This window comes from Ursus americanus, chromosome 13 (genome assembly GCF_024610735.1).
Source record: "Ursus americanus isolate L20-20 chromosome 13, mUrsAme1.1.p, whole genome shotgun sequence".
Taxonomy (NCBI): Eukaryota; Metazoa; Chordata; class Mammalia; order Carnivora; family Ursidae; genus Ursus; species Ursus americanus.
This window is the reverse complement of record NC_142139.1, coordinates 54,444,102-54,459,941: the sequence shown is the minus strand read 5'-3', so window position 1 is coordinate 54,459,941 and position 15,840 is coordinate 54,444,102. Positions and strand designations below refer to the sequence as shown.

General features: G+C 31.8%; 1 protein-coding gene across 1 annotated transcript in view; it reads right to left on the bottom strand.

Moving 5' to 3' along the window:
* ANXA10 (annexin A10) overlaps positions 1-13,762 on the bottom strand; it is an 86,456-nt gene extending 72,694 nt beyond the window's left edge. The window contains exon 1 of the mRNA XM_087866571.1: positions 13,610-13,762. Within this exon, the coding sequence (XP_087722697.1) occupies positions 13,610-13,627 (18 nt within the window). The 5' untranslated portion in view covers positions 13,628-13,762. The remainder of the gene's footprint in view (positions 1-13,609) is intronic.
* Positions 13,763-15,840: the final 2,078 nt, after the last annotated feature.

Below are 15,840 nucleotides of genomic sequence, written 5' to 3'. Positions count from 1 at the left end.
AAATTTTAAGTTTTTATCATAAGAAATTAGAAAAATAATAGAAAATTATACTCAAAACAGGCAGAAAGTAGGAAGTAACAAAGACAAGAGTAAAAAAAAAAACCGAAAAAAGAAAAACAAAGAAAATAAATGAAATCATAAGCCTATTCTTTCAACAACTATAAAATTGATGAAACTCTAGCCAGACTAACAAAGAAAACAGAGAAAATACAGAATGTAAATATGAAAATAGCTGAGGACATCACTACCAAAAGGAATGCTATGAACAATTCTGTGTCCATAAATATGACAATTTGAATTCCTTAACAGACAAAAACTATCAAAACTCACTCAAGAAAAACAAATAACATGAAATGCTTAATATCTGTTGAGGACATTGAATTCATAGACAACAAAGAGAACTTCAAGGACATAGTTTCACTGGAGATGTCTACCAACCATTCAAGGAATAAATAATAACCAGTGTTACCAAATCTCTTATAGAAATAGAAGATAACACATTCTAACTCATTTTATGGAGCCATAATTACGCTAATACCAAAACAAAACCAACATTACAAGAAACAAAACTTATAGAACAGTAATCCTTATGGACAAAGATGCAAAAACAAACAACCTAATATAAGGAAATCCAGTGCAAAAATATATAAAAAGAATAATGTAGCATGACTAAGTGAGATTTATTCCAAGTATGCAAAGCTGATTTTACATTAAAAGTTAATCAGTTTATTTCATCATATTAGTTAACCAAGAAGAAAACTCATATGATCATCAAAATATGCTGTAAAAAACTCAAGTATAACATTCATTCATGTTTAAAAAATCTCAGCGGACTTGAAAGAGAAAGCAACTTATTTTTTTAAATTTATTTATTTTTATTTATTTTATTAGTATTTTTTAGAAGGCAACTTCTTTAATCTGATTAGAGACATCTACAAAAGCTTTGTAAACTAACATTATAGTTAATGGTGAAATACGAATGTACTTCACCCACTTGCCCCCATCACTGCCCTGACCATGTTGGAAACAAAGCAAGGATGTCTTTTCTCTTCACTTCTTCAACATCCTACTGAAAATCAGTGCAATAAGAAAATTAAAAACATAAAAATTAAAGGCATGTATATTATACAGGTCTTTTACCACTTTGGTTGAATTTATTCCTAGGTTTTATTATTAAAATTATTATTTTAATTTCTCCTTCTGCTGCTTCATTATTAGTGTATAGAAATGCATTGGATTTTGGTACATTGATTTTGCATTCTGCAACCTTACTGAATTCATTTATTAGTTCTAGTAGTTTTTTGGTAGAGTCTTTAGAGTTTTCTATATATATTATCATGTCATCTGCAAACAGTAAAAGTTTTACTTCTTATCAATTTGGATGCCTTCTTTCTTTTTTCTTGTCTGATTGCTGTGGCTAGGACTTCCAGTACTATGTTGAATAAAAGTGGTGAGAGTGGACATCCTTGTCTTATTCCTGACCTTAATGGAAAAACTCAATTTTCATCATTAGCTGTGAAAACTATAAAACACCGATGAGAGAAATTGAAGACAACTCAAACAAATGGAAAGATATCCCATGCTCATACATTAGAGGAACAAATATTAAAATGTCCATATGACCCAAAGCAATCTATACATTTAATGCAATCCCTGTCAAAATACCAACAGCATATATCACAGAAATAGAACGAACAATCCTAAAATGTGTATGGAACCACGAAAGACTCCAAATAGTCAAAGCGATCTTAAGGAAGAAAAACAAAACTGGAGGTACCACAAGTCCAGATTTCAAGTTATATTGCAAAGCATAGAGTAATCAAAACGGTATGATACTGGCACAAAAATAGACACATAGATCAGGAGAACAGAATAGAAAGCCCAGATATAAACCCATGATTTTATAGTAAGTTAATCTTTGACAAGGGAAGCAAGAATATGCAATGAGAAAAAGTCTCTTTAACAAATAGTGTTGGGAAAACTGAACAGCTACATGCAAAAGAATGAAACTGGACCACTTCTTGAAACCATACACACAAATAAACTCAAAATGGTAAAATACCTAAATGTGAGAAATGAAACCATAAAAATTCCAGAAGAGTGCACAGGCAGTAATTTCTCTGACATCAGCTGTAACAGTATCTTTTTAGATATGTCTCCTGAGACAAGGGAAACAAAAGCAAAAATAAAGTATTGCGGCTACAAAAAAATAAAAAGCTTCTGCACAGCAAAGGAAACAGTCAACAAAACCAAAAGACAACCTACTGAATGAAAGAAGATATTTGCAAATGATGTATCCAATAAAAGGTTAGAATATAAAATATATAAAGAACTTATACAAGTCAACACCAAAAAAAATGCAAATAATCCAGTTAAAAAATGGGCAGAAGACATGAACAGACATTTCACCAAAGAACATGTCCAGGTGAACAGCAGACACATGAAAAGATACTTAACATCACTCATCATCAGGAAAATACAAATCAAAACCATATGAGATATCACCTCACACCTGTCAGATTGCTTAAATCAGTAACACAAGAAACAAGTGTTGGTCAGGATGTGGAGAAAAAGGAACCCTCATGAAATGTTGGTGGGGATGCAAACTGGTGCAGCTACTGTGGAAGACAGTATGAAGGTTCCTTTGAAAATTAAAAATAGAACTACCCTATGATCCAGCAATAAAACTATTGGATATTTACCCAAAGAATACAAAAACACTAATTCAAAGGGATATAAGCACCCCCTATATTTATTGCAGCATTATTTACAGTAGCCAAATTATGGAAACAGCTCAAATATCCATCAATAGACAAATGGATAAAGAAGATGCGGCATATGATTATTCAGCCATAAAAAAGAATGAAATTTTGCTATTTTCAACAACATGGTTGGATTTAGAGAATATAATGCTAAGCAAAATAAGCCAGAGAAAGACAAATACCATATGGTTTCATTCACATCTGGAATTTAAGAAACAAAATAAATGAACACAAGAAAAGAAAAAAAAAAAGACAAACCAAAAACCAAACTTTTAACTATAGGGAACAAACTGATGGTTACCAGTGGGGAGGTGGGTGAAGGGACTGGTGAAATATGTAAACGGATTAAGTGTACACTTGTCTTGATGAACACTGAGTAATATATGGAATCGTTAAATCACCATATTGTACACCTGAATCTAATGTAACACACTATGTTAACTACACTGAAGTCAAAATATTTTTTCAAGATTTATTTAGTTTAGAGAGAGAGAAAATGCATGAGTGGTGGGAAGGGGCAGAGGGGGAGAGGGAGAGGGGAAGTAGACACTCCACTGAGTGGGGAAACCATCACGGGCTCAATCTCAGGACCCTGAGATCATGACCTGAATGAATATCAGATCAGGTGTTTGACTGGCACCCCATGGAATCAAAATATTATTTAAAAAGGCATATATATTGGAAGAGAAGAAACAAAACACTGTCAACAATAATTAAAGAAGACATAACTTAATGGAGGTATATATACCATTTTTGTGGCTGAAAAACTTAATATTTTTAAGATGTCAGTTCTCCCCAAATTGATCTGTGGATTTAACACAATCCCAGCAGCATTTTATGTAGATTTGAACAATTTAATTCTGAAATACCCATGGAAATGCAAAGGACCTAGAACAACTGAAACAGATTTGAAAAAAAAAATTGTAAGAATAATGCTAACTGATTTTAAGAATTGTTATGAAATGACAATAATAATGATAGTGTGCTATTGATTAATGTTCTAGCAAAATAGATCAATGGAATAGAATAGAGAATCTGGCAATAGAACTGCATAAATCTAGACAAATAGGTTTTGACAAAGTTGTAAAGCAATTCAATGGAAAAAGAATAGTTTTTCCAAGAAACGGAGCTTTAAAGCTGGATGTCCCTATGAAAAAAAAATTAAGCTTGAACTATAGCTCACAACTTACACAAAAATTAACCTAAAATTGATCATAGCCCTAAATAGAAATGTAATTGTATAAAATATCTGGAAGAAAATATAGGAGAAAATCTGCATGACTTTGGGTTAGTAAAGGAATTTTTAGACATAATAATAAATATAATCTGTAAAGAAAAAATAAACTGGGCTTTGTAAAAATTGAAAACTTTTAATCTATGAAAAACACTGTCAAAAGAATAAGAAAAGTGACAGAATCAGAGAAAATATTTGTAAATCACATTTCTCATGAAGACCTTTTATTCAAAATATATAAAGGACAATAAGAAATAAAAAAAACTGAATTAAAAAAAAGGTACGCATTATAAGCAGACATATTCCCAGTGAAGGTATGGTAAATAAGCATATGAAAAACTAATACCATTATACATAAAGAAATGCAAAGTAAAACTGCAATGAGGTACTACTACAACACATTGTTGCTGGAATGCAAAATTGTATAACCACTTTGGAGAAACAATGTAGCAGTTTCTTATAAAGTTAAACATACTCTTACCATATAACCTGGCAATCCCACTCCTAGATAATTATCTAAGAGAAATGGAAATTTATCTTCACACAAAAACCTTGAGTTTCCATAAAAACTTCATTTGTAATTGGTAAAGGTTGGAAATAACCCAGATGTCCTTCAAACTGAATGAATAAACAAATTGTGGTACCTTCGTACAACAGACTGCTATTCAGCATTAAAAAGAACTACTGATTCAGGCAAAACTTGGGTAAGTGTTAAATGCATTCTACTAAGTGAAAGAAGCTATATTCATAAGATTTCATAGTCTTTGATTCTATTTATATGACACTTTGAAAAGGTAGAACTAAAGGAATGGAAAACAGATGAGTATTTGCCCAGATCTGAGGGTTTGGGGACGTGGTTGACTATAAATGGAAACTGTGGAAGGATTTTTGGATGATGAAGGTCTCCTATAAGGAAATGCAGTATTGGATATATGACTCAAAACTCGTTCATCTGCATACCACAAAGAACATATTCTGTCACACATAAATTTAAATTTAACACAATCAGCTATAATGTAGAGGGAATCCAACAAGGAATGCAGATTGTAGTAAACAAAGCTAAATTACAAATGAATCTGATAACCACAGTAAAGTGCGTTGGGAGAAGGAACATGTCCTAACTTTGGCAAATAGCGTTTAACTGGATATTGTAAAGCTAAAGATGAAAAGAACCCAAACGATGTCCTGTTTTTGGCAAAATTGTTTCTCACAGGGCTGTGGCTTAGCACATTTTAAACTGTATTTATGCTAGTGTTGAACAAATAAGCACGTTTTAGGTATTGATAGTCATGATCTTTACTGTGTGAGAAGTTATAGATAACAGAGGAGGATAAAATTTTGGTGCAGAGTTAGATTGAAGTTATCGGTATGCAGATAGATAATAGCCAGAGAGAGACAGACAGAAAGATAGGTAGTAGGTAGATGGATAGACAGATAGATAGGTAGATAGGTGCAAAGGTAGATAGATATATACATATGTACAGAAATAAATACAGATGTGTGCAGATATATGGGTTAGTATTTTCACATATTTCATTGCCCTGTCATTTTAAAGAGCTTATAAACAGTGATTCCGAAGTAGAAATGAGCACACCCAGCATCCGGATCTTAGTTTTGAAATATTATTATTCAACTAAGGGAATTGGGGCTCCTTGGAGAAGTGGTTAATTCCAGGCTGGGGCAGGGAAAAGTACAGTAGACCATTTAAAACAGTAGCGCACATTATACTTATTCTAACAATTAGTTCCTATGTCAAATTTAAGATTACATGTATTTGCTTTTGAATACTTTCTAAATATACAAAGATAATTAAAAAAGGACATAAAAGGAAATAAACCTAGATCATAAAGCTGCACTCCTGCAACTTTTTTTAGGAGAGGGGATGAAGCATAATATTTGAGAGGGAGGCTGACTCACCTGTTTCTTGGTTGCTATTGGCAGACAAATTATATATAACCCTGTGATTCTGAGAAGAGATATTATTTAACATTTACTTCCCTCTTCTAAATAGGTTAAATAACATTTTCTAAAACCATTTCCATCTCTGAAGCATTCAAATTAGCCCAAATCTGTATTATACATAAGAAAAAGACCAAGTCCACCAAATTGTAAAATTAGAAGACAGTATCTTGAAGGAAGAAGTGTCATATCCATACACAATCATCCTAGTATTCACAATATTTGGGCTGAAACAAAATGAGAACTGTAGGGGAGTGAGATCTCAAAGAGTTTCTAGTGGACATTAAGTTGTAATAAGTTCAGCTGTGAACTTGGTTGCACAAAAAAATCCTCATTTCAAAGCCAATAATTCACCTATCTTGAGGGTTCATAAATTTGACCTTTTTTTTTGCTTTGAAGGGACTACTACACCCACTATGAATATTTACTTTTTTATATACGAGCTAGATGATTAAACACACAGCAGTCAGTACAACAGGTGATGAAAAGTATACAGAGGGTGTTTGTACCTCCAGGCACCAATGCCTCTATCTTGCAGCACATTTGTCTGTTTTCTTATTTATCTTTTAAAACACTGACATTTTGAGACTGACAGCTAAATAACAGCCTAGAAGAATGTATATATATATATTCAACATCTCTAAAGAATTGAACAGTAATTCAAGAAGATTACTGTTGTAGTGATGGCATCAACACAAGAATCATCCAACTATAAAATATAATGGTTCACATATTTTTTAAACCATTACTAATACACATTACATAGAACAGTGTGTCTACTGGGGTTAAAGTGTCTTTTATTTTAACTTGAAAAAATATTTCTACAATGCTTTCAATTCTGGCTTATTTAAAAATAAAATAGCACAAATGTTGTGATTAAGAAATAGGGTGATAAAGTACATTAAGACATCCTGTTGCTTTATTATAAATTTCCCCAAAATAAAGAGGAAAAGTCCATCCAAAGCAGCTTCTGAGTAAAGTTGATTTCCATTTTATCCATAATAGTTCATGAAACACATCTTATGTATAAATAGCCTATAATTATTTTTATGTTTTATACTTGATACTTATCATACTGTTAACATCACTTTTTTTCTGGTTCCTTCTAGCATAATTACCAGAATGTCTGAAGGACCTAAATAGAAGGGAAATCTAGAAAGAATATATTTGTAATTATGTGTTGTGATAAGGTGGGATGTTGGCAAAGAAAACTGGTCTTAAGAGGCAGTTTTTTAAATGCCTGAAAGAAAAGCATGTCCACAAATTATAAGCAGAGTTTTAAGAATCTTTGGAGACTATTCAAAAGAGGCTGAGTCAGGGAGATTGATAGCATGAACTCTGAAATACTTTCTAAAAAAATCTCCAATCCATTCTTTTTTGGTGAATCAAGCTAGGCTTTTCCTGATTACAAGGAGTTTCTGCTGATAGAAGAAATCTATGGTAGATAGAGGGCTGGGTGTAGGTCTGGGAGGTGGTAATACAAAAGGAAAAATCAGTAAGTAATGCCCTCTAAATAGTGTCTTTCTGTTTGCTTTCTCCATTCCACTTAGTCCCAGAAATATATGACTTATTAAAATAACTATTGAGTCTTCTTGCTCAAACATAATTTCTCAAGACTTTAATCATGTGATTTAACAAGAGAAGTACAATTTTTAAAAGTGATTTGTGATAATCTGATGACTTATTTCCTGTGCTGTTTGTTGAATAGGTTGATTAATTAGAAAAAATAAAAATATAGTTAGTCATATTTTTTCTGTTGTGGCTTTTACAGCTTCCAGTGTTGTTTATACTTAAAGAGGGTTTGGGTTTAACCTAATGTTTATTTAAGTGAGTGTACAGTATTAATGTTAATAGTAGAAATATAATGTCAAAATAACTTTCTGAATAACTTTAAATCATCTAGACACTCTGGCAGTTAAGAGAAATCAACAGATCTAGCGAGGAAAAAGTGGTATCATATCTTCTACAGGCCTTATGTTCTGTATACTGAAAGCACTTTTGAAAATGGAAACGATTCTACAAATTTAAGTTTTATTATTGTTCTTGCTATTATGGTGAATGCTCTAAGAAATTGTAAACCAGGACCAAAATCTTTCTCACAATCTCCTCTTTAATGTTTTTACTTCCTACTTCATGACTTTGTTTAATTCTGGAATAATGATGGTTCCTATACGTCAGTGGAATGCGGATTTCAATAATGCAGAGGTTTTCACAATCATGTTCACTGTTCTATCCCTAGTTCCTAGAATTGAGTGCAGATAATGGAAGTAGGGAGACCAGGCAGGAAGCTATTTCATAAAGTTGTTAAGTGATGATAGTGTTAGCTTGGACCAGGGTAGTTGTAGTGGAAGTGGTGAGAGGTGGTCAGATAATGAATATATTGTGAACGTAGAGCCAAAAGATTTTGATAAATAGGCTGTTTTTAAGGTATGAGAGAAAGAGAGGAGTCAGAGATAACTTCAATTTTTTTCACTTTTTTTTTTTTTTTTTTTTTTGGTTTGAGCTGTTAAGATGATGTAGTTTCCACTCACTGAGTAGGCACTGGTTATATGACTCCGAGATTGAAGCATAGATGCTGGGTTGAGATACAAATTCAGGAAAGACTGTATATACATTGCAGTTAAACCATTATATTGGATATAATGACAAAAGGAGTGGCTAAAAATAGGAAAAAGAAAAGTTTCAAGAATTGAAAACTGGAACATTCTTGGCAAAGGAGACTGCGTCAAACAACACTCACATATAAAATGAAGAATGAGACCTGGGCATGGGATTCAGGCACATGGAGGTCACTGCTTATTTTCATAAGGACAGTTTAGGTGAAGTGGGTTTGGGTGAAAACGGAGTTAAAATGGATTCAGAGAATTGGAGGAGAGGAATTGAATATAATGAATGCAATACACTTTTGAGGAATTTTGCCATAAAAAGGAGATTCTCATAGTAACTGGGGAGGAAGGGGAGTGGGATTATGAAAATTTTAGCATGGTAGAAGCTATTGACAAATAAAGATTATGATGAGTTTAAGAGACTATATTTCCATTCATGAAACTTCTGATGTTATTCAAATTTATTAATAAATTTTATGAATAGTTGCATACATGTATGTGTGTTTGTATATGTGTATATGTGTGTTTGTGTGTATATATGTATGTGAATGATTGAACACATATATGTGTGTCTATGTAAACTTAAACTTGGTAACACACTTAACTTCATCTCTAGAAGTAGTGCACTGGGTTCCTGAAGGTCAGAGCTTTTAAGTTAGAGTAGGGTTAAAGCGTGGGAACTCCACTAAATAAACACAAATACTAGCATACCTGTTTGGAGTACTGTTTATGCTTCATCTTCTTAGTGCTTTATCTGCCGCTTAATTCTTAAGAGGTTCTTATGACATAGGTGCTATTATCACATCCATTTCACAGATAGGAAAAGTGAGATGCAGAAAGATTAAGTAAATTGTTCTCAGTCTTATGGATCTTATAGGGTAAAGCTGGCTCTGACTTTATGTTTCATACTATTCCACAGTTGTATTTGCTCAGCCTTTACATTTAAAAGCAATCTATAGCTATTATAAAGGGCTTAAAAAAGTTAACAGTATGCTTATAATTCGCTTTAAAGAAAAAGTTACTACATTTAATTTTTCTAGTCCAATTCAACAGAGGCTTCAGTAAAAGTTGAAGCATAACCAGCATGATTCATAACTTTTGTTGAATCAAAGTGTGTAAAGTTCAGACAATGTAGTCTTGTGATAGTAGAAAGCAATCTAAAGTATGAATAACCTTTTATTAATATTTGTTCAGTAAGTCATATTGCAGATAAATAATCAAAGTCAGATTTCTTGGATGGAAGTTTTTCCCTCAGGAATACCCTTCAATAGGAAAAGTCTGCTTTAAAAATAATCTTGCCTAATCAACAGCTTCTGCTCCCATGGGAGTTCTTCTCAGCTTGCAATCACTCTTGGATAAAATGCTCTGAATTTGTTTCTGTTTTCTGAGTGCTCTTCCTTCATTACATGTAATTCACTGATAAGTACCAATGCATTTACTCCATATTAGTTGGGCTAAAATGCAAGCCATCATGTTGCCCACACTAGACATTGCCTAAATTGCTGTTGTTTGGCTTTGGTGCTCTTTGGGGAGCCATTCTAGGGACACATTTATGAGTAAAAGCATCTTTGTAAAGTTATGTAGCTAATTTTCTGCCTCTTAATTGGGTTCCCAAAGGACCTATTTTTGCTTTGTAACATGAAGTCAGTAATTATGTAGGATTATCATACTTAGGTATTTTTACCTTTTTTGTGTGTTAGAAATGGTTTTGGAGTTAGACAGGATCCTGCATCACCACTTCCTGGTCTTTCACTTGGAGGAAAGTACTGACCTTCTCTAAGCCTCAGTATATTCTTGTGGAAAATGGGAATACTTTCCTTGAAGGTTTGAATACTACAAATAATATATTATAGAACCACTGAACAGAATATCTGGTGTTTCCAAAAGGAGTTTTAAAACTTTTGCCTGTTAAATGGTATTTTTGTGAAAAGATTTGTTGTGACAGTGAAATTAGACAAAATGTGCAAAGCTCCTAATATATAGTAGAGATTCAGATAATTTTAATAATTGTATCTTTACTTCAGGTATAATATATAATGTTAATTCAGATATGGACTATGAAATCAGTATGTTATGTTGCTTGTAATACTCCTACAATTAATATTTTTCTATCCATCAATAAATTGGTAGAAATAAAGTTGTCAAAAGGATTGCAAAAAGAAGAGGATTAACGTTCACTTTGAGTCGGAAAGGAAGAGTATAATCAAATAAATCAATCCATAGTAAATAAAATGCTACTATATAAAAAAAGGGGATCAGTTAATGACAAAACAGGACAAAAACAGCTAACAATTTCGCTAGAAGAATCAGGCCAATATATTTGGATGAGGCGGTATATTATAGTGGTAAGAGCTCAAATTATAATAACATAGGGATGACTGGATTTGGATCCTGGCTTTGGCAAATATGTGTGTGTGTGTGTGTGTGTGTGTGTGTGTGTGTGTATACATATATGTATACACACACACACATATAATTTATGTATTTAATAACAAAATAAATACATTTATTAATATAGAATTAATCATATAAATATAATTAAATAATTATAAGTATGATTGATACTATTAATAAATTTAATAACTTATACATTACAGAAAACATATATATTTTTATATATTTAACATTCTACAGTGCAATTTCCCTTAGTCTAGGAGGGATGTTATAATAACATCTTCCTAAAAGGTGATTTATATCTGACTAATTAATAAAACAATTCCAGGCTTGCCGTAATCATTTAATTAAATCTTGCTTTCGATAGACAGTCTTATGGTCAAGCACATAAGTAAAATACACTTATTGCCTTAAAAATAAATTTACCTTCTCAATGTAACTAACCCACTTAAACTACTTTAATCATTAAGGGCTATCTACCTCCAAAATTATAGAAAGTAATTTTAAAGGATTACATATGATTATTTCTTGCAGAAATGCAACAACTTTTCTATGACTCTTGCTTCTTGCTTGACTTATATTTTAATTTTCTCTATTTTTTAATTGATACTAATGAATTACCTCAGCAGCTCTCAAAAATGGTCACATATTTATATCAAGCATATAAGTTCAGATGTCATATATTGAATAGAAACTGCTCGGTAGAGGACCTATGAGTATATTTTTAAGAAGCAACCCAGTCAATAATCACCCACACCCTAATATGAGAACTTCTGCTTTATTTCCTATGGAAGAGCTTGTCTTTTGCTTGAGAACACCAGACTCAAAATGGAGATTAAACAGATGAACTTAACCTCAACTGTTGGTCTTTTTAATACCAAATTCTAATCACTCGGGCCATATATTTCAAGATAACAAATAATTGCCTTAAAATATAATGACATTGATTATATAAAACCATTTTATCATCAAAATGTGCTGAGATAATATGTCAAACCTAACATCTCTTAAATTATAAAAAATACTTAAAATGAATATTTAAGCATGCTCAAATTCAATTTTTTAGTCTCTAATATTCTTTATCAGTTCTGGAACCATAGCCAATCATTGCAATTTTTTAAAAATCTTGTCATCATCATAATTTTTAATATTCCCTGAAATATAACTTAAATATTTTCTGAATGTTCCTTTGATAAATTGGCATACACAGCATATAGAATATAATATTATTTCCAAATAATTATACTTGAATTAATAGGAAGGGAGAAAACAGTAGCTTTTTACAAATTAAATCATTTACCAAGCTGGTCTGAATTACCTCATGACTCATTTCTCTGTAGTGAAATGTAACTGCTGCACAATTAATAAAACAGTAATAAGTTTCAACTGCCAATGAGATCCTAGAATCCCAAGATGAAATTAAGCTTCTTAAGGTAATAGTGATGAAAATTGGCCCCTTTTCTGATCATCATTCGATATTTAATTTGAAAAACAAAATAAATAAAATTTTCTTGGAAATTAATACTTTTTAAATGAGTAAATAATAATATTTTTGTGCCAAAGGTTAACCAAATAATTGTTGTGATTTTTTTTTGCATAAAAAATTGCAGTAAAAATAAAAAGCTTCCTGAAAGCATTTTTTATTATATAGATTCAAAAAATTGTCATCAACACAGAACACAATTACATATAATTTCTAAGACCTTGTGAAATGGATATCTTTTTTTAAATGTATATTTAAATAACTCAGTGTCTATGTCAGCTCTTCAAAAGTTTGTGGACTATTATTAGAGCAGTTGGATTGAAATGATTCAGATAAGAAAACAAAATACTAAATTGAGTTATATATTGCTTAAATTCAACAAATAATCATTCAAAAATAAACTATTTTCTTTTTTTTTTTAAAGATTTTATTTATTTATTCGACAGAGATAGAGACAGCCAGCGAGAGAGGGAACACAAGCAGAGGGAGTGGGAGAGGAAGAAGCAGGCTCACAGCAGAGGAGCCTGATGTGGGGCTCGATCCCATAACGCTGGGATCACACCCTGAGCCGAAGGCAAATGCTTAACCGCTGTGCCACCCAGGTGCCCCTCAAAAATAAACTATTTTCTGAAGAGATCATAGATTCAAAATTAAAATTAACAATCACATTTATTTTTAGTTAGTTTTTTTTTTTTAAGATTTTATTTATTTGACAGAAAGAGAGAGCCACAAGTAGGCAGAGCGGCAGGCAGAGGGAGAGGGAAAAGCAGGCTCCCCGCTGAGTGGAGAGCCCAATGTGGGGCTTGAGCTGAAGGCATATGCCCAACCAACTGATTCACCCAGGTGCCCCTATTTTTGGTTTCTTATAGAAATACATATGGGGAAAAATCTTATAACTTTAGTGAAAATTCAAAGTCAGGTTACTTATGAAAGTAATGGCATCTAAATTACCTTTATGGAATAATAAATTCAAAATTAGCATAAGTTTGAGATTTAATAATATAACTTTGATTGTTACGTTGAATATCTATTACTTAAAAATTTAATGAAAATAAATTAAAACATCAATATTTCCTGATGAAAAGGTCAAGCACCACACATGAAATTTTATAAATAAGGTTCAAATCTCAAAAGACTGGAAGAGTTTTATAAAAATAGCCATTATACTTACATAGTCTCCGCAGAACATTTTGATGGTAGTGGTTAACTTCAGAGTACAACGAAAGAGTTTTAGTAAGTGATCAGTTGCATAGGCTTGTTTTCCTATATAGCTAGAAAGAATAGAAGTTCACTGTTCAATCAAATTTATATGTCTACTGTTCACCTCAGTTTCTCAGGAAAGAAAGCGTAGGGTCAATTCTGGATACAGCATGTCTCAAGATACAGTATTTACACTGAGCTATCAGTCATAGGTGCGTAGGTAGAATTATTGCATAAAATAAATAGAACTGCTGGTCCTGTGTTGATTTAAGAAACATACATTAGCCAACCAATGAAAGAAGTGTAATCTTTAGAAAAAGCAGATGACTTATGGAAAGGTAAGTTGATTAACCACAAAGTTAATGATTTATTTTCTGCTTTATCATTTTTAGATACTCTTTCAGGTGCTCTGGCCCCTAGCTTCATGTTTCAAATTGCTAAGTTGTTTGTGCATCTATACTATTCAGTAGTATTTTTAACTACTGTGTATCTGGTCATAAATTTAAAAATAAAGTATTTAAGTCAGAATTGAATACCCAACAATAAGTCTTTGCAGAAACCATATATATTCACTATCATTTTCACACTTCATATATATTTTCATTTTAATATTTAATTTTATTACATTTTAAGGAAGTATTTTAAAAAATACCTTTAAATTCTAATAAATTGTTAGGAAATACCTGTCCCCATAAATTTCATACATTGTTCCAGATATCACAAAATAAATGTGTATTATATCATTTTACTGCCATTGGTGAACAACACAGTGTTCATTTAGTCTATAAAAATTTTAAATGATTTTGAAAATGAATTACAGATAAATAACTTTTGGTTGAAAGAACGTAAAATTACAATAAGTATCAATGGATCAGCATCCATAACTACTTTGCCCAAAATCAATCTGATGTTAAAATATGGATAAAAATCATTAAGCAGGATATCTTAATATAATGTGTACACTGAGCAGAAAAATATCTGATGTGTGCTACATTCAATTCATAAGATGCTGATCAACTTAATATATACTTGGTACCATGTAACATGTAAAGAAGCATTATAGTCGACTGCTTTTGAAGAAGTTATAATCAGTAAATCATTCTACATACATGTGCATACACATGTATGTATGTATATTTGTGCCTGTGTCTGTATTTGTGTCTGAATTTGTCTAATGTTTTCTTTGTGTATATTTAAAGAGCATATAGTAATTACTAAATAACTGTATACTTGTATGTATAGGATTCAAAATTAAAAACAAAGGAAAATGAGTTTTTCAACTAAAAGTATCATTTTCTTTCTTTTTTAAAAAGATTTATTTTAGAGAGAGAGAGAGCACTAGCAGGGGGAGGGGCACGGGAAGAGGGAGAGAATCCTCAAGCAGACTCTGCACTGAGCATGGAGCCTGACACAGGGCTCAATCCCAGGACCCCCTGGGATCACGACCTGAGCTGAAATCCAGAGTCGGCCACTTAACTGACTGATCCACGCAGGTTCTCCCATTTTCTTTCTTATGATTGTTTTCAAAAGGTGTATGATTTGTGGCTCTAATTATAGACTGAGTATGTTAATGTGAAATTAAAATTTTCAAAATATTTGAGGCAAACATATTTTCTCTAATATTATCAGATAATTGAGAGAAAAGAGATTTGGTAAAAATTTCCTTATTTCCTTCCAGACAATGATTATTTTTACTCATCATTACTTTATAACTTAGCTTTTTAAAAAATGGACTCAATTAAAACTATGATGTCTGGGATTTGCTTTATACACTTCATGAAAAAAAGATGTGGGACATATTAATCCAGTATGGCAAAATCTTGAAAGTTGTTGAAGAGATGGCAATCCATTAGATAATTCTATTTTTGTTTGTATTTGAAGATTTTCATAATAATTTTTAAAGTTTAACTTATTTACTCATTTAAATATTATTTGAGTATCTAATATATGGAAAGTATAGTTGAATGTTTACTCTATATTAACAATAGTTGAGCTTTTACTCTATATTAGGAGCTGTTTCAAGCAAATTTACCCACATAAGTGAATTTAATTCTTACAACTCTATAGGCTAGGTACTATTACCCATATTTTCATGAGGAGAATATTGAGGTAATACATAGAAAACTTCCTAAAATCATACCCTAAGAAGTGCTTCAGTGGAACTTTGAGCCTAGGTAGGCCACATCAGAACTTATAATCTCA